Here is an 18,822-nt window from a genome sequence, read left to right on the forward strand (position 1 = left end):
CATTGAGACAGAGGGAGGTGGGGAAATCTGGTGTGTCATCGAGACAGAGGGAGGTGGGGAAGTCTGGTGTGTCATTGAGACAGAGGGAGGTGGGGAAGTCTTGTGGGTCATTGAGACAGAGGAGGTCGGAGAGACTCGTGGGTTATTCACAGAGTGGGGTGGGGTAGTCTAGTGGTCATTGAGACAGAGGGAGGTGGGGAAGTCTTGTGTGTCATTGAGACAGAGGGAGGTGGGGGGAAGTCTGGTGTGTCATTGAGACAGAGGGAGGTGGGGAAGTCTGGTGTGTCATTGAGACAGAGGGAGGTGGGGAAGTCTGGTGTGTCATTGAGACAGAGGGAGGTGGGGAAGTCTGGTGTGTCATTGAGACAGAGGGAGGTGGGGAAGTCTTGTGGGTCATTGAGACAGTGGGAGGTGGGGGGAAGTCTTGTGGGTCATTGAGACAGAGGGAGGTGGGTGGAAGTCTGGTGTGTCATTGAGACAGAGGGAGGTGGGGAAGTCTGGTGTGTCATTGAGACAGAGGGAGGTGGGGAAGTCTTGTGTGTCATTGAGACAGAGGGAGGTGGGGAAGTCTTGTGTGTCATTGAGACAGAGGGAGGTGGGGAAGTCTGGTGTGTCATTGAGACAGAGGGAGGTGGGGAAGTCTTGTGGGTCATTGAGACAGTGGGAGGTGGGGGGAAGTCTTGTGTGTCATTGAGACAGAGGGAGGTGGGGGGAAGTCTGGTGTGTCATTGAGACAGAGGGAGGTGGGGAAGTCTGGTGTGTCATTGAGACAGAGGGAGGTGGGGAAGTCTTGTGTGTCATTGAGACAGAGGGAGGTGGGGAAGTCTTGTGTGTCATTGAGACAGAGGGAGGTGGGGAAGTCTTGTGTGTCATTGAGACAGAGGGAGGTGGGGAAGTCTTGTGTGTCATTGAGACAGAGGGAGGTGGGGAAGTCTTGTGTGTCATTGAGAGAGAGGGAGGTGGGGAAGTCTAGTGTGTCATTGAGACAGTGGGAGGTGGGGAAGTCTAGTGGGTCATTGAGACAGAGGGAGGTGGGGAAGTCTAGTGTGTCATTGAGACAGAGGGAGGTGGGGAAGTCTAGTGTGTCATTGAGACAGAGGGAGGTGGGGAAGTCTAGTGTGGCATTGAGACAGAGAAAGGTGGGTAAGTCTAGTGTGTCATTGAGACAGAGGGAGGTGGGTCAGTCTAGTGTGTCATTGAGACAGAGGGAGGTGGGTCAGTCTAGTGGTCATTGAGACAGAGGGAGGTGGGTCAGTCTAGTGTGTCATTGAGACAGAGGGAGGTGGGGAAGTCTTGTGGGTCATTGAGACAGAGGTAGGTGGGGCAGTCTAGTGGTCATTGAGACAGAGGGAGGTGGGGCAGTCTAGTGGTCATTGAGACAGAGGGAGGTGGGGAAGTCTTGTGTGTCATTGAGACAGAGGGAGGTGGGGAAGTCTTGTGTGTCATTGAGACAGAGGGAGGTGGGACAGTCTAGTGGTCATTGAGACAGAGGGAGGTGGGGCAGTCTAGTGGTCATTGAGACAGAGGGAGGTGGGGCAGTCTAGTGGTCATTGAGACAGAGGGAGGTGTGGAAGTCTTGTGTGTCATTGAGACAGAGGGGGGTGGGGAAGTCTTGTGTGTCATTGAGACAGAGGGAGGTGGGACAGTCTAGTGGTCATTGAGACAGAGGGAGGTGGGGCAGTCTAGTGGTCATTGAGACAGAGGGAGGTGGGGAAGTCGTGTGTGTCATTGAGACAGAGGGAGGTGGGACAGTCTAGTGTGTCATTGAAAAAGAGGGAGGTGGGACAGTCTAGTGTGTCATTGAGACAGAGGGAGGTGGGACAGTCTAGTAGTCATTGAGACAGAGGGAGGTGGGTCAGTCTAGTGGGTCATTGAGACAGAGGGAGATGGGGAAGTCTAGTGTGTCATTGAGACAGAGGGAGGTGGGTCAGTCTAGTGGTCATTGAGACAGAGGGAGGTGGGTCAGTTTAGTGGTGATTGAGACAGAGGGAGGTGGGGCAGTCTAGTGGTCGTTGAGACAGAGGGAGGTGGGGAAGTCTAGTGTGTCATTGAGACAGAGGGAGGTGGGTCAGTCTAGTGGTCATTGAGACAGAGGGAGGTGGGGAAGTCTAGTGGGTCATTGAGACAGAGGGAGGTGGGGAATTCTAGTGGTCATTGAGACAGAGGGAGGTGTGGAAGTCTGGTGTGTCAATGAGACAGAGGGAGGTGGGGAAGTCTTGTGTGTCATTGAGACAGAGGGAGGTGGGTCAGTCTAGTGGTCATTGAGACAGAGGGAGGTGGGGAAGTCGTGTGTGTCATTGAGACAGAGGGAGGTGGGGAAGTCTAGTGGTCATTGAGACAGAGGGAGGTGGGTCAGTCTAGTGGTCATTGAGACAGAGGGAGGTGGGGGGAAGTCTAGTGGGTCATTGAGACAGAGGGAGGTGGGACAGTCTAGTAGTCATTGAGACAGAGGGAGGTGGGGCAGTCTAGTGGTCATTGAGACAGAGGGAGGTGGGGCAGTCTAGTGGTCATTGAGACAGAGGGAGGTGGGGAAGTCTTGTGGGTCATTGAGACAGAGGGAGGTGGGTCAGTCTAGTGGTCATTGAGACAGAGGAGGTGGGAGAGACTCGAGGGTTATTCACAGAGTGGGGTGGGACAGTCTAGTGTGTCATTGAGACAGAGGGAGGTGGGGAAGTCTTGTGTGTCATTGAGACAGAGGGAGGTGGGGAAGTCTTGTGTGTCATTGAGACAGTGGGAGGTGGGGAAGTCTTGTGTGTCATTGAGACAGTGGGAGGTGGGGAAGTCTAGTGGGTCATTATATAGGTCCGTGGTCATTCACAGAGTGGGAGGGGGGGATTAAACGATAGTGCCTAAAGCTAAATCCATGAATGTAAGCTGGGTTGAAAGAGTGCCCAATCGCAGACCGTCGTGTAGCAGTCTACATGGATGCCTCCACACATAGCCGATGGAATGTGATCGTTACAAAGGACGTGTTCCGATCAGAAGATAAACCCGTCTCTCCTCCCCGCTAACACGCGATATCCGCCCCGCGGGTAATGCTGAACAAACGTACATTCATAACAATTATAACGAAGCCACTTTCCACAACATCATCTCCAAAAGACGCTCGATATGTTTCTCTCCATGTTGCCAGCATATAGGGCAACAACTCCAGAGTGAGTGAGTTTGGACTTCACGCCGGGTTTAGCAATATTCCAGCAATATCACGGCCAGGAAACCAGAAATGGGCTTCACACATTGTACCCAGGTGGGGAATCAAACCTAGCCAACACTGTGACAGTAGTATTGCGACACTAGAAACCCGACTGTTAGGCTTGATAAGTTCATTAATCAATGTAAAAGAAATGAATAAAGTATTGTTGACAATCTCAAAGGCGCCCTTAAACCAAAGGAAAGTGGGCGTAATCCTTGGTAACCATGTATTATATGTAAATTGGCAAATTATGTATTATTAATAACTAATTGCAACTATCGATTGTTCCGAAAATATCATACAATCGACGAAACTGTTGCCATTTTTAAACTCCTATCGATATAATTTTGTAGTAAATCGTACGGCAAACAATTGCGAAAGTTCGATTTAGCATCACCTCTTTACTATCGTTTAACATTCATATCGGTTTTACAACAGCTTATATACATACGGCAACCAAACACACACCGTGAATAGCAACAAAAATGCCTAACATCTCCGTGTTGCTCTGTAGCATTTCCTAGGCTATTAATTTCGCCATCCGTCGTCGTCGTCGTTGTTGTGATGATGATGTAGCATTTCCTAGGCTATTAATTTCGCCATCCTCCGTCGTCGTTGTTGTTGTGATGATGATGTAGCATTTCCTAGGCTATTAATTTCGCCATCCGTCGTCGTCGTCGTTGTTGTGATGGTGATGATGATGATGATGATGATGATGATGATGATGATGATGATGATGACATTTTCAACAAAATATAGTCAAACATTCAAGGAACCTCAGCCGACTCTGTGTGTGCAGAAGACGTGCCTGACGTATTACCACAAAGGCGTTAAGACTTTCAGTAAAACGTAACATTTCACGTCGGTTCAATTACGCTTGACCTGCATCTGAGAAGCTCATGGGCTTACCAGTTACAGCAGATCAATATATACACAATCTACATGTCTATTTCATATAATATACCTCTGTCGCAACACAAACTGTATTACCAGGCAAGTAGATCAAAGCCAAGTCTATTATGTAACGCTATCACTTGAACGTATCCCACTTGGACTGGCGTGTATTGCGCTGCCCCGCCATCAATCAGGTGTGTGGTAGGACTTTGAAATAAGTGTAATTTGGGAGTGATGTAACCCACGCGGAAAGACAACCGGCTACAGATGGGACTGCTGCTATCACTCAGGGGCTATTACTCCCTCTCGAACACTGAGTATGAGATGGTGTGGTTGGCGCGTTCTTTTGTGTCGTGGAATTGTCGGAAAAAATAGCCGTCATTTCGGCTATGAGAAGTTCTAATGCGTAGGAGAAGACCTTCAGTGGACTCATTAGCGTTGGATTGTGTCTTTGTGTGAGATGCACGTTTAAAATCGACGCTTACTTACACCCTTTTTGATGTTAATAAGCGAAGAGATGCTTCAACTGTAGACCAATAGCGCAATATTCTTTTTTGGCAAAGGTGAACGTCAGTCGAGCAGGCGGTTGACCTCTTTGTCGGATCATACGGGTGAGTGGGGGGTGAGAGGGTGAGTTGTGAGTGAGTGCGTTGGAAAGTGAGTGAGTGGGTTGGTAGCTGTGGGGTTTGTGTAAGTGAGTGAGTGGGTTGGTTGGTGGGTGAGTGGGAGAGTGAGTGAGTGGGTGGGTGGATGAGTTGGTGAGTGGGTGAGTGAGTGAGTGGGTGGATGGGTGTTGGGTGTGTGTGTGGGTGAGGGGGTTGGTAGGGGTGTGTTTGGGAAGGTGGGTAAGTGGGTGGGTGGATGAGTTGGCGAGTGGGTGAGTGAGTAAGTGGGTGGGTGGGTGGGTTGGTTGGTGGGTGGGTGAGTGAGTGAGTGAGTGAGTGAGTGAGTGAGTGAGTGAGTGAGTGAGTGAGTGGGTGGATGGATGAGTTGGTGAGCGGGTGAGTGGAGTGGGTCGATGGGTGTTTGGTGTGTGCGTGGGTGAGTGGGTTGGTAGGGGTGTATGTGGGTAGGTGGGTGGGTAAGTGGGTGGGTGGATCAATGGGTGAGTGGGTGAGTGAGTGAGTGGGTTCGTAGGGGTGTGTGTGGGTAGGTGGGTGGGTAAGTGGGTGGGTGGATTAGTGGGTGAGTGAGTGAGTATATAGGTGAGTGGGTGGGTGGGTGGGTGGGTGGGTGAGTGGTGTTGCACAATAGTTTCTGATTTTGAGTATTCTTATATCAATAACATGTATGAATGTTTAGTCTGAATATGTTTAAACTGTATGTGTGTTTAGTCTGTATTAATGTTAGTCTATCCATTAGGTCAGTAAATATTAGTCAGTATCTGTATTTAGTCTATATGAGTAACACCATCACACTTGAAAACCTCTGGAGCGAGGGGGCAGTGCTGTGATTTAATGGTTCTTTCGTCAATCCCACATGGATACAATGTCCATTCTTGGGGTGTCTAACGGGATCGGGTGGTCAGGCTCGCTGACCTGGTTGATGCATGCCATCGTATCCCAGTTGCTTAGATCGATGTTAATGACATCAACCACTGAATTGTCTGGTCCAAACTCGATTATTTACAATGTAGGTGGAATATTGTGCGGCGTTAAACAACAAACAAACAAACAACTTTTTCCTTCGCGATATTTCTGGATTATTGATAGCATCGTAATTCCCACTCACTCACCTTGTCTAGCCTAAAGGTGCTCACAAGGGAGACATTTGCAAGCTGTTGTCTCAAGCTGTCAGCGAAACAAATGTGAAACTCCCAAGTTTGCCCCTAAGGCATATGTGCAGTTCAACTATTGAATAATGACATGCACATACCACACATAGAGCCTGTCCCCTGCGGCGTAATGAAACGTTCAGGGAGGCATTCGATTTACATATATATTGATGGAACATGGGCATACTGATATGCGGAACATGATAGGCGTGGTTTCAACACAGTGAATGCCTAATAACCTCTATTACAGCAATAGGGCACTAATCGTGAAAATGTACGATATAATTAGGATATGTATGTGCTTACTCAGAGACCTGTGAAGATCCGGGTTAGAATAGGCCTTCAGGAAATCATGCTTGTCGTAAGAGGCGACTAACGGGATCGGGTGGTCAGGCTCGCTGCCTTGGTTAATGCATGTCATCGCATCCCAATTGCGTGGATCGATGTTCATTATCAATCACTGGACTGGATCACTGGATTGTCTGGTCCAGACTCGGTTATTTACAGACCGCCGTCATACAGCTGGAATATTGCTGAATGCGGCGTTAAACAACAAAGAAACAAACCAACAAAGCTTACTCAGAAACAGTAAGCTTAACCTATGTACTTGATGATCAAAATGTGCTGTTTAAGTTGTCATACTATTGATATTGATGTGCTCAGTCAGAGAGAATAAGTCGAATCCATGTGTTCAATGATTAAGATGCGCTGTTTAAGTTGTCGTACTATAGATATTGATGTCCTTACTCAGAGAGAATAAGTCGAATCCATGTGTTTAATGATTAAGATGTGCTGTTTAAGTTGTCATACTATTGATATTGATGTGCTCACTCAGAGAGAAAAAGTCGAATCCATGTGTTTAATGATGAAAATGAGCTGTTTAAGTTGTCGTACTATTGATATTGATGTGCTCACTCAGAGAGAAAAAGTCGAATCCATGTGTTTAATGATTAAAATGGGCTGTTTAAGTTGTCATCAGTGTACCTCAATAAATTGCTCGTATTATCTCCATACAACTTGGTTCTTAACCCAAGAGTGAACCCATTCAATTAAGATGGTGAGGTGAAATGGGGTTAAACTCATATAGCGACGTGCATATATGTGTGTGTGTGTGTGTGTTTGTGTGGCTGCTTGTACTAGGCCGGACTGATGCCGATTTATAGTGCTAGCTCACTGAGATACCATGCCGCAGTTTAACATAAATTCCCCACTCAGACACAGTATACTGACTCCGAGCCGACCGGTCCTTGTTTTAGCACCTTAATGCCGAGCGCCAGACAGGGTAACAACAAGTACCATCTTTTAACGTCTTAGCTGGGCCTTTCGCTCTCCGGACGGACGCTCTACCACTCGACCACGGGGGCGACCCATTCAGTTCAGAAGGTTTCAGGCAAGGGACGAGCTGTGCACTCAACTTTGGATTTTGTTGTTATAAGCTGTATGGGTTATGGGATGTTGGGATATCACCGTGTAGTTACGGTCAGTCTAGTCACGGTCAAGCGTCAGCACCGCTATCCTCTCCCTTAATTGTCCGGCTTCCGTCCCCATTCGGCAAAGTCCGGCGGTCGTCGTTGTTCAGTGTCATTACTTTCAACTTCTTTGATAGGCATCTAGAAGTTGGAGTACTAAGTAAGGATAAGAATTTATGGATGAACAACTTCTTTATTAGAATTAATAATTTATTGATGAACAACTTCTTTATTACAATTAAGAGCGACGTTTCGGTGTAGATTCTAACACTGTTATCAAGCAAGTGATATACAGTAAACTACGGTTATAACGAACTCAAAGGGACTACTTTTTTTAGTTCGTTATAACCGTAGTTCGTTATAAGCATATATACAGCATAACTACAGCAAATAGTCGGGACTAAAAAGTTAGTTCGTTATATCCGTCAGTTCGTTATAAGCGTGTTCGTTATAACCGTAGTTTACTGTATACTTGTCAGCCACACTCTGTACATCACTTGCTTGATAACGGTGTTAGAACCTACACCGAAACGTCGCTCTTAATTGCAATAAAGAAGTTGTTCATCCATACATTCTTATCCTTACTTTTCGCTCGTCACGCCGAAGACCCGGGTTCGATTCCCGACATGGGTACAATGAGTGAAGCCCGTTTCTGGTGTCCCCCGCCGTGATATTGCTGGAATATTGCTAAAAGCGGCGTAAAACCATACTCACTCACTCACTCACTCATTATCCTTACTTAGTCTTTACGTTCATTGCTTGAGAATTAGTGACCCGTAAATTTTATTCTCTAGCTGTATTTTAGGAAGTCTAGTATTTCTTTGTTTAAGCTATTGAGATTTAAGTCTATCAGACTGGATTGCTATTCAGGGTTTTTCGCCTATTTTATTGTCCAAGAGACTTATTTTAGGGATAAGCCCTCTGTTTTTATTTCTCCCTATGTAACATTGCCGAGGTTACTATAAGAGTGCTGAGTTAATTAACTCTCAGGTGCTAATTGGTCGAAGCCGACTTAATCGGCTGTCAGTGCATCTTGTCAATATCTTGGTTCAGCTACTCTCCTTTTATTACCGTTATACGATTGCTCAGCTAATCAGCTTGTACATTTGCTCTGATTTAATTAATCAGTGATCATTGTCAGTGTAATTTTTTTTATATCTTATTATGTCGGCTAATTATACATATAGCTGATGGTAATAAACCTGTGGACCTATAACCATGTGTTCATGACTACTTTATTCTTGCTTAATGATACCTGGTCTCTGGAGAAAAGCTCCATCCATTACAAGGGTTTTTTAGGCGCAACTCTTCCAGCCAGGAATTATGATTTAAAAAAAAATCAGGGGTGACGGGCGGATTTTTTACCACAACCGTAACTACTCATTCTATTCCGCGAATCTGGATTCATACTCCGACCGTTTTAAAGCATTTCTTAGAGAATCATGCCATGTTCATATCGAAAATAAGGCAGACGCTTTTTGACATGTACTTTCAAACATGGAGATCTACTGTAGATGTTTCTAGCAAATGCGAATATTATAGATATTTTAAAATGCAAATATGCGCAGAAAAATATTTAACTGATGTAAATATAAGAAAATGCAGAATATCATTAACACAATTTAGATGCACCTCACATAGGTTAATGGTTGAAGTTGGCAGGCACAACAAAATACCCAAATGTTTAAGATTATGTAAACAATGGTCTTTAAATGTTGTCGAAGATGAATTTCATTTTCTACTTGTATGTTGTAAATATGACAATTTAAGGAAAAAATATATTGAACAGAAATACTATGTACATCCAAATAAATACAAGTTTATCTCTTTAATTTCACAAGTGAGGAAAACGGCTATACAAAATCTCTCTCTCTTTATATATCATGCCATGTTATTAAGAAATGAATCCTTGTAACATTCCTAACCGCTTCCACATTGTCATGTATTCTGTATGGGCCTGTGGCCTTACAGTTATATATGAATAAACTGATTGATTGATAAAACATACAATTTATTCATTAGGATCATCTATAGATTATCAGTTATAGTAACTGCACATGTATCACGACTCTATACGTTATTCCTTTTATGATATTCTTGCAGCAAATAAATTGCAGGAAAATTGGCACCTTTTGCACCTGTATGTTAGCTTGTGATGATGATTCACTCTGATTCACTCTTCTCGTTTAGAAAGCTGTATATGCGCTTGACTGGGCGGACCGTTAGTTGCCCGAGGGTAGCTGTTGTTGTGATGGAAAGATGCATTAAATTGTTTTTTTTAGTTTTTTTAGACTCCCGTGTTATGTCATTAACGTCTTATTCCCTATTCCAAACCTCGTTTGACAGCTTCAACGACCTTCTCCAGCTAATGCAGGCCTCCGACACGGACACTGAAATGAAGCTCACTCTGTTTATATAATACCACGGGGAAACTGCAGCTTTACTTTTCTAGTACATCCGTGAAGATCCGGGTTAGGATAGGTCTTCAGCACCCATGCTTGCTGTAAAAGGCGACATTGCGACAGTCAAAAGGGGCGACTAACAGGATCGGGTGGGCATGATCGCCGACTTGGTTGAAGCATGTCATCGTATCCCAATTACGATGCTCATGATGTCAATCACTGGATTGTCTGGTCCAGACTCAATTATGTACAGACCGCCGTGGCCCAGCGGCCCTGTGCTGTCGGATGTTGTGGTGGCCGTGTGTTGTCGGATGTTGTGGTGGCCGTGTGCTGTCGGATGTTTTGGTGGCCCTGTGCTGTCGGATGTTGTGGTAGCCCTGTGCTGTCGGATGTTGTGGTGGCCGTGTGGTGTCGGATGTTGTGGTGGCCGTGTGCTGTCGGATGTTGTGGTGGCCGTGTGCTGTCGGATGTTGTGGTGGCCGTGTGGTGTCGGATGTTGTGGTGGCCGTGTGGTGTCGGATGTTGTGGTGGCCGTGTGGTGTAGGATGTTGTGGTGGCCGTGTGCTGTCGGATGTTGTGGTGGCCGTGTGCTGTCGGATGTTGTGGTGGCCCTGTGCTGTCGGATGTTGTGGTGGCCCTGTGCTGTAGGATGTTGTGGTGGCCGTGTGGTGTCGGATGTTGTGGTGGCCATGTGCTGTCGGATGTTGTGGTGGCCCTGTGCTGTAGGATGTTGTGGTGGCCATGTGGTGGAGGATGTTGTGGTGACACTGTGCTGTAGGAAGTTGTGGTAGCCATGTGGTGGAGGATGTTGTGGTGACACTGTGCTGTAGGATGTTGTGGTGGCCTTTTGGTGTCGTATGTTGTGATCTCCCTGTGCTGTAGGATGTTGTGGTGGCCCTGTGGTGGAGGATGTTGTGGTCACCATGTGCTGTAGGATGTTGTGGTGGCCCTGTGGTGTAGGATGTTGTGGTGGCCCTGTGCTGTAGGGTATTGTGGTGGTCATGTTGTGTAGGATGTTGTGGTGGCCCTGTGCTGTAGGATGTTGTGGTGGCACTGTGTTGTCGGATGTTGTGGTCACCATGTGCTGTAGGATGTTGTGGTGGCCCTGTGCTGTAGGATGTTGTGGTGGCCTTGTGGTGTAGGATGTTGTGGTGGCCCTGTGCTGTAGGGTATTGTGGTGGTCATGTTGTGTAGGATGTTGTGGTGGCCCTGTGCTGTAGGATGTTGTGGTGGCACTGTGGTGTAGGATGTTGTGGTGGCCATGTTGTGTAGGATGTTGTGGTGGCCCTGTGCTGTAGGATGTTGTGGTGGCACTGTTGTGTAGATTGTTGCGATCGCCTCTCAGTGTAGGATGTGCACCGTTTTCCGAAAATGTTAATCAATTTAACAGTTCAAGACAAAGACAGTTACGGAAAGACAATATCTCAGTTTCACACTTGCGTCTTTCTACAATGTCAAGATTCAGGCTTGAAATGAATGCCGAATCGTGGAGCGTTATCCCACTTTAAGCTGACACGTCATGGTACAACTGAAACACTCCCGTCAAAAATGTCACCCACTAACAGAATGACTCCATACCACCATACCTGGTCTAAGGATATTGTTATGCTTGTGCAGTCGTGCTTACATGACGCGCCTTATCATTGAATTGAACACCCTTGGACGGATAAACCGAGATCGTATGTAAACCAATATATACAAAAGGTATCAACATGTACATACATTATACATGATTACCATAGTGAAAGCGAGTCGGAGAGAAGCCCTATGAGACTACCTTGTAAATCGGGCATTTGTATGTCATATAAATTAACTAACATATTTTGTATGTTTGTTTGTTGCTATGCGACGGCGTCCTATATAAATAATCGACTCTGGGCCAGGCGATCCAGTGTGTGTGTGTGTGTGTGTGTGTGTGTGTGTTTGTGTGTGTGTGTGTGTGTGGTTGCTCATTTTCCCGAGGCAAGAGAGTTAACTGACTTTAAAAGTCCAGTTTCCACTATTGCCGAACTAGGCTGGAATTACTGGGCTCGATCGTTGCGCCACCAGTGGCTATAACGATTAATGTCCATTCTAAGCCTCTCCTATGGACCTAATCAGATTCCACCTCTCGTATCACTTGCATTAGCTTCAAACAAAATAGAGGCGCCCAGTCAAGACGATCTGATCGATAATCAAGATCTATATTGTGATAAAACGAGTCTTACATCGCGAAGTGCATCAAATCATGTGACCCCCTTGATTAAAAACATGAAAAGATTTAGAAAATACCTGTTGACAACGAGTTGGCGGTGCACATGCTTTGCAAATCCTGCAATCGACCGAAAACTGAATGACACTTTACGAACCGGATTTCGATTTCGTTGCGCGATTTTGTTTGGACTATGCATAGACTCGTTAGTCCAGCCAAAATGTAACTCCATAATACCAGCCTCGTTCGGCAAGGGTGGAAACTGGACTTTTATAGTCAGTTAACTCTCTTGCCTCGGGAAGATGGTGGTTGCTTGTACAAGTCCGGATTAATGCCGAATTTTTAGAGCTATCCTTTTAAGATACAGTATACTGACCCAGAGCCCCTTTATGCAGGGCGTCAGGCAGGGTAACAACAAGTACCACCATTTAACGTCTTTTAGTATGACGCTGCCGGGGATCGAACCCCAACCTCCCACTCTCCGGGCGGACACTCGACCACTAGACCACTGATGCAGTCCACGGGGTAGGTAATAAACAGCCTTGCTTGATAGAACCTACATCGAAACGTCGCTCCTCATTTTAATAAAGAAGTTGTTCATCCATATATCTTATCCTTAGTACTCCAACTTCTAAATGCCTCAAAGAAGTTATCGAAATTGAGAAGTTTTTTAAAATGAAAAAAAACAAACACACACACTCGGTAACCAATTGATTTGGATCAGTGGTCAGTCACCAGTCAGGTCCCGGCGGTGCAGATGCCGACAGGGACTGTCCCACGAGTTTGGACACTGGAAACGGAGGCGTGCCTCGGAGAAAGACCCGCCATTGTCACCATATGTTCCATGCTACTGCTGACGTTAAGCTAGCGTTCTCATTACAACCCTAAACTCCCACTACTACAGTTGTAGGTAAACTGCTTACAATAGCATATATATATATACACACACACACGTGTGCCAGCCACATGTTTCTCTGTGAGCATATGGAGACGCCGGCACGACTTTTATCTGCGTCTCATTGTTCCAGCGTCGCCCTTGCAGCGTGGGCCTGCATCAGGTGTCGGCCACATGGCATGGGTTCGTGGACACACAGATAAGCCTCGAGTTGACACCATCTATACTACTTTGCAGATCAATGAAAAAAAGCCATCAAAATCTACTTTGTATGTCATGAGTTTCAGGCGATAACAGTCACCAAATAAGAAAAAAATGTCAAAACGACAGATATGTTGGATAGATTTTCGGTTAAAGAATAAAGAAATCATTCGACAGTTTTTAACACATTAATCCCATTGACAAAACTATATGCCGGCTATGGGAGTGGGAAGATTTGAGGGAAGTGTCCACATCTATCAAATCATCAAATCATCCACATGTCTACAGCGGCCTCTTGACTACCTGTCATATACAAAAAGGTGAGGTGAAATGAGATTTAACGTCGCGGTCGACCCGTGAAGATCCGGGGTAGAATAGGTCTTCAGCAACCCATGCTTGTCATTAGAGGCGACTATGCTTGTCGTAAGAGGCGACTAACAGGATCGGGTGGTCAGGATCGCGGACTTGGTTCATGCATGTCATCGTAACCTAATTGCATAGATCGATCCTCATGATATCAGTCACTCGATTGTCTGGTCCTGACTCGATTATTTACAGACCGCCGCCATATAGCTGAAATATTGATGAGTACATGGACGTGCATGGGCGTGTGTGTGGCTGATTGTACTCGTCAAGAAGTCCGGTTTAATAGTCCCAGCCCACTGAGATGCCATGCTGGAGTTTAACATGGATACCACACTCGGACAAAGTACTCCCAGCCCACCAGTCCTTGTTCCATATCCTTTATGCCGAGTAACAGGCAGGGTAACAACAAGTATAATGTTGTACCGTTTTTTATGACATGGCCGGGGGATCGAACCCCCAGCCTTCAGGTCTCCAGGCAGACGCTCTATCCACTAGACCTCGGAGAGGGACATAAACGAAGAAAAATCAATAGCTTATAATTCCAAACATATAATTCTGGTAAGTCTTTCAGCTCTATGATTGTTGAGTAGTTTGCTAAAACTTATGTACTTTTATCAGAAAACCAAAGTCTTTGACGAGCATAATACACATTTCTCCTTCCTTATATATATGATTTTTAAAATGAGTAAATACACAAGGGTAAAAAAATTCACTTTATTTTAGAATGTTATTCTTAAATAATTGATGTTTGATGATTTCTTTCAATGAAGAATGTTTATCAATTGTGTAAGAATACACTCCTTGAGTGAACCGTCCCATGACTCATGTAGTGACAAATGATTTGCAGCCATGTTCTCCAACAGAATCCCCCACACCCATGGAACTCCTAATGAACGGCCATTCGCTGTACAGAGTTGCGTCCCTTGGGCAGAAACCTATGATTGTGGATTCGAATCTCGGTTCGCCCCGATTATGTTTCTAGGTTTGTCAGCACCATACCCGTACTCGTGGGTTTCATCGAAGTGGTAAACGTCTGAGACCTGCATCACTTCGGGCTTTCCTCCCACATTAAGCTGACACGCCGTGATATAACTGGAATACTGTTAAATGCGGCGTTAAATCCAACTCACTCACTCACTTACTGAACGTATAAGGAACGTTTGTCAATAGTTTATTGATATTCTCATCGATGTGTGTGTGTGTGTGTGGGGGGGGGGGGGGGGGGGGGGGGCTTACCCAGTTCCTGAAATGTGAACACATCTGCATTTTCATTGGATCATTGGATCATTTCTAAGGGATTGGTTTATCGCATTTAAAATACTATCCATTAACTGATTAAGACAAAATATATCAGTTATATCCCGTATCCAAACAATTCAGGAAACTGTCACACAATCAGTCCACGACCAGGTACCCACAAGCTTCCTCAACTGACACGCGATGTCGCCAGTCCCAAACCAAACATGTAAGACACGAAGTGAGTTTCCTGAGTCTCAAAACATCCAGGTTTAACGTCATCAAGGCATTATATCATACAGAGTGTCAGTACTCTTGTGGCTTGAGGCTGTTGTGAAGCCAACATTATGAATACTCTCAGTTATGAGGATGGGCTTTTACATCCAGATAGGATAATGGCATCCTACAAACTCAATTGTGTGTGCATTTTCTTGCGCAAACAAATTAATCAAGACTGGCAATGTGAATCCCCTCCAGAGGCCATGTTGTATAGAGTCAGTTCCGTTTCATGTCCAGTCCCAGTTTTACCAGTACAGAAAGGCACAGGTGCATAACTCCTAAACAGAACCTTCGTAGAAATAAACATGTATTTCCTTTCTGTTTTATTTATTTTAATTGAAACAAGCCTTCCGACTGATAGTCACATGACTGCTAGTTAAAGGGAATAGAGTTGGCAACAATCATGTCCAGACCTGAAGCTACGTTGCACATGTACTTCTCTTATTTATTCATGTTACCCCAATGAGGAGGAAACTATATTTTCTTGGACCTGAATATTAGTTTTGCTTGCCACACGCACACATTCCACCACAACAAAACTGAGGGTGCAGTTGAACCCGTTCGTCATCAGTTGGGATTGGAAGCAGATAAACTCTGGGTTATTGTGCCACAATTCTACATACAATTCATAAGAAACAGGAAAGACAATTAATGACATGTTCAAGTACTTCCTTATTTACAAAGCAAGAACTGATTCGATCTTATGTCTGTCACGCAGCCTAAGTCAATTGTATTTCCTTTTTCAATTTCGAACTAAACGACGACAAATAAGAATTCGCCTCACTTTGCTCTTCATCGATTCTCGGTGTTGACACCAGCACAATGACAGCTCTCGGGCACTCTACGGGCCGCTGTGCGACTACAACGAAACACAGTCAGAGTTAGATAAAACATAAAAAATATAATTATTTGTTTTCAATTATCTGTTTAAATATACACTCTTAAAAAAAAGAAACGCACCGGTAGTATGGAGTTTATTGAACCTAACTACACCAAAAATCCGGTATATAAATTGGGGGTGCGCATTATACTCGGGTGCGCACTATACTCAAGAAAATACGGTATATGTCATTGGAAAATGTTGGTGGCCTGATATTCGACAAACGGTGCGTCGAAACGCAGCGGCACTGTCTTCACACTTGTTAAAAAATGTCATGAAGGAAAATAGTAAAGCCAATTTCACGTGCAAGGTATGGCATTCGTAACTCGCGGTGGTGGCTACAAAAAGGCAAGCATAAGCCAATGATTTGTCATTCAATTGTCAACATTTTTCAAGTTCGAAAAATGCCGAGACTCAGCTCTGCCCATCGGAAAATCGCAATAGGACGTGTCCAAAGAGCGTAATCGCAGTCTTCTGTTGTACGCAAGTTCAACGTCCACCAAAGCACAATTTGGGGACCGATACACACAGTTCAATTCCACTGCAGACCGTCCGAGAAACGGCTGGCCAAGAGTTGCCACCCCTGCACAGGATCGCTACATTCGACTGTTCCATCTACGTCATCGCAATGCCACAGCTACGGAGACTGCATCCCTGGTTTGAGGAGGATATCGGACTGTCAGGAACCATCTTCGCGAGGCTGGAATCCGACCCAAAAGACCAGTTATCGTTCCTGTTTTGCAACAGATCCATCGACAGCGACACTTGCGTTGGTGCCATACCTTACAGCCTTGGAATTTGAGAAACTGGAGACGAATGTGGTTTAGCGATGAATCACGATTTCTTCTTCACCGGCGAGATGGTGGCGGTAGTGACATGGAGTGGGGGGCCATATCCTACACCAGGAGATTTGACTTGGTTGTGGTTCAGGAAAAATTGACAGCAAATCGCAACATGAATCAAATTCTTCAACCTCACCTTCTTCCAATCATTGACCGCCAGAGGGAGCTGTTTCAACAGGACAACGCTCCACTTCACACAGCCCATGTCACGGTAGACAACCTTCATAATGCCAACATCAACGTCTTGCCCTGGCTGTCGAGATCTCCAGATCTCAACCCAATCGAACACCTCTGGGATGAACTCGATCGACGTGTACGTCAACGACAGAACACGCCGCAGACACTCCCACGAATGGCCAACGCGTTACAAGGAGCATGGCACAGAATTCCGCAGGACAGAATTCGTACACTTATCCAGTCAGAGGAGATGCATAGCCGTGATTGCTGCCCGGGGCGGTCACAAGAGATAATGAGTTCAGCGCAACCTTGTGGCCTTATGTGACATGACAATGAACAGTTTTCAATGCCTTTGTACAACAACATGTGACTATCGAGCTACAAAATGTCATATTTGTATCTATGATATAAACTAAATATATCGATTTTATTAGGTACAATAAATTTACGAAAAATCTACCAGTGCATTTCGTTTTTCTGAAGAGTGTCGTTTCACTGATCCTCGGTTTGAATCCCAAATCGTCCCAGTTTTGACCATCTGTAAACGTCTTGACACATATCAATCCATGGTTCTCTCACATACCAAGTTTGATGCTCCTTGATATAACTGAAACGAACCTAGTGTTGGTATGACGCGGCCAGGGGATCCAACCACAGACCATTCGCCCTCTGGGCACACGCTTTAGACCACTTGACAACGGAGGCGGTCATGAAAAAGAAAATGTAAATGGTTACAAGGTGAAAGATAATTCTGGTAAACCTTTCAGCTCTGTGGTTGTTGAGTATAAACTTTTAATATATTCTTCACAGAAAGTAGGGGAAACTCGGAAATAACTGAATGTTGATGCACACGTCTCCCTATCATGTCCCAGACGGATTTAATTGGGGAAAGTTCTGGGCTCATTGCTGGCCATGGCGCATCCTATGGATGTTGTGCTGCTGGAGATGAGCTTTCACATGGACAGTGATCACGGGCGTTGTCGTCCTGAAAGACAAAACGTCGACCCAAACCTCTTGCAAACGTGACAAAATAGGTGTCAGTATGTTACTGTAACCCTTCCTGGAACAATATGAGTGAGTGAGTGAGTATGGTTTTACGCCGCTTTTAGCAATATTCCAGCAATATCACGGCGGGGGACACCAGAAATGGGCTTCACACATTGTACCCATGTCGGGAAACTAACCCGGGTCTTCGGCGTGACGAGCGAATGCTTTAACCACTAGGCTACCCGACCGCCCCTGGAACAATATGAAGTGGGGTTTGGTCAGTCATAGTGATGCCACCCCACACAATAGACGATCCAGCGCCAAATCAGGTCATGAGGTCTCAGGTTGACAGTGGCTTGATGTTCATGTCGACGTTGCCAGACACGACCACGCCTATTAAGGAAAGCATCTGAGAGTCATCTGAAAACATGACAAGAGACCAGCGAATATTAGTCCAGTTTCGGCATTGCGTACACATCACTGACGTCTGTCGGCAATATGACAATTTGTAATGGGTGGCACAACAGGTGGTCGTCGAGCATGGAGATGAGCTTCATGGAGACTATTTCTGACGTCTATTCTACGCCTGACCCGTAGCCTGATGAAAGTTTGCAGCAATTTGATTCGCCGTTTGAGCTTGATATCGTAGAGTCTGATTTCGGATCAGATCCTTTATCTGATAAAGAAAAAATATCTCAGTTATGTCCCGTACACAGACAATTCAGGAACCCACCAACCCAGGACCGGGACAAAAATGCTTTCTTAACTTTGTCAAGCCTTCTGGCAGATAGTCACGTGACTGCCAGTTGCAATCCGTTGAGATGGCCCAAACCATGTCCAGGCCTATAGCTACGTAACACATCTACCTTCTGATCTCTCATTATTTACGTTATCCCAGGGGCGGTTGGGTGGCATAGTGGTTTTAGCGTTCGCTCGTCACGCCGAAGGGCTGGGTTCGATTACCCACATGGGTACAATGTGTGGAGCCAATTTCTGGTGTCCCCCGCTGTGATAAAGATGGAATATTGTTTAAAAC

At 45.5% G+C, this 18,822-nt stretch overlaps 1 protein-coding gene across 1 annotated transcript; it reads right to left on the reverse strand.

The window, feature by feature from the left end:
- Positions 1-649: 649 nt before the first annotated feature.
- On the reverse strand, positions 650-10,813 carry LOC125380022 (mucin-2-like). Its single transcript, XM_048395994.1, has 2 exons — positions 9,988-10,813; positions 650-1,113 (listed from the first exon to the last, which is right to left on the reverse strand). Exons 1-2 carry the CDS (start codon positions 10,811-10,813, stop codon positions 650-652), a joined length of 1,290 nt encoding a protein of 429 aa, XP_048251951.1.
- Positions 10,814-18,822: the final 8,009 nt, after the last annotated feature.

The sequence above is a fragment of the Haliotis rufescens genome, unplaced genomic scaffold, assembly GCF_023055435.1.
Source record: "Haliotis rufescens isolate VD_foot unplaced genomic scaffold, xgHalRufe1.0.p SCAF_15, whole genome shotgun sequence".
Lineage (NCBI taxonomy): Eukaryota > Metazoa > Mollusca > Gastropoda > Lepetellida > Haliotidae > Haliotis > Haliotis rufescens.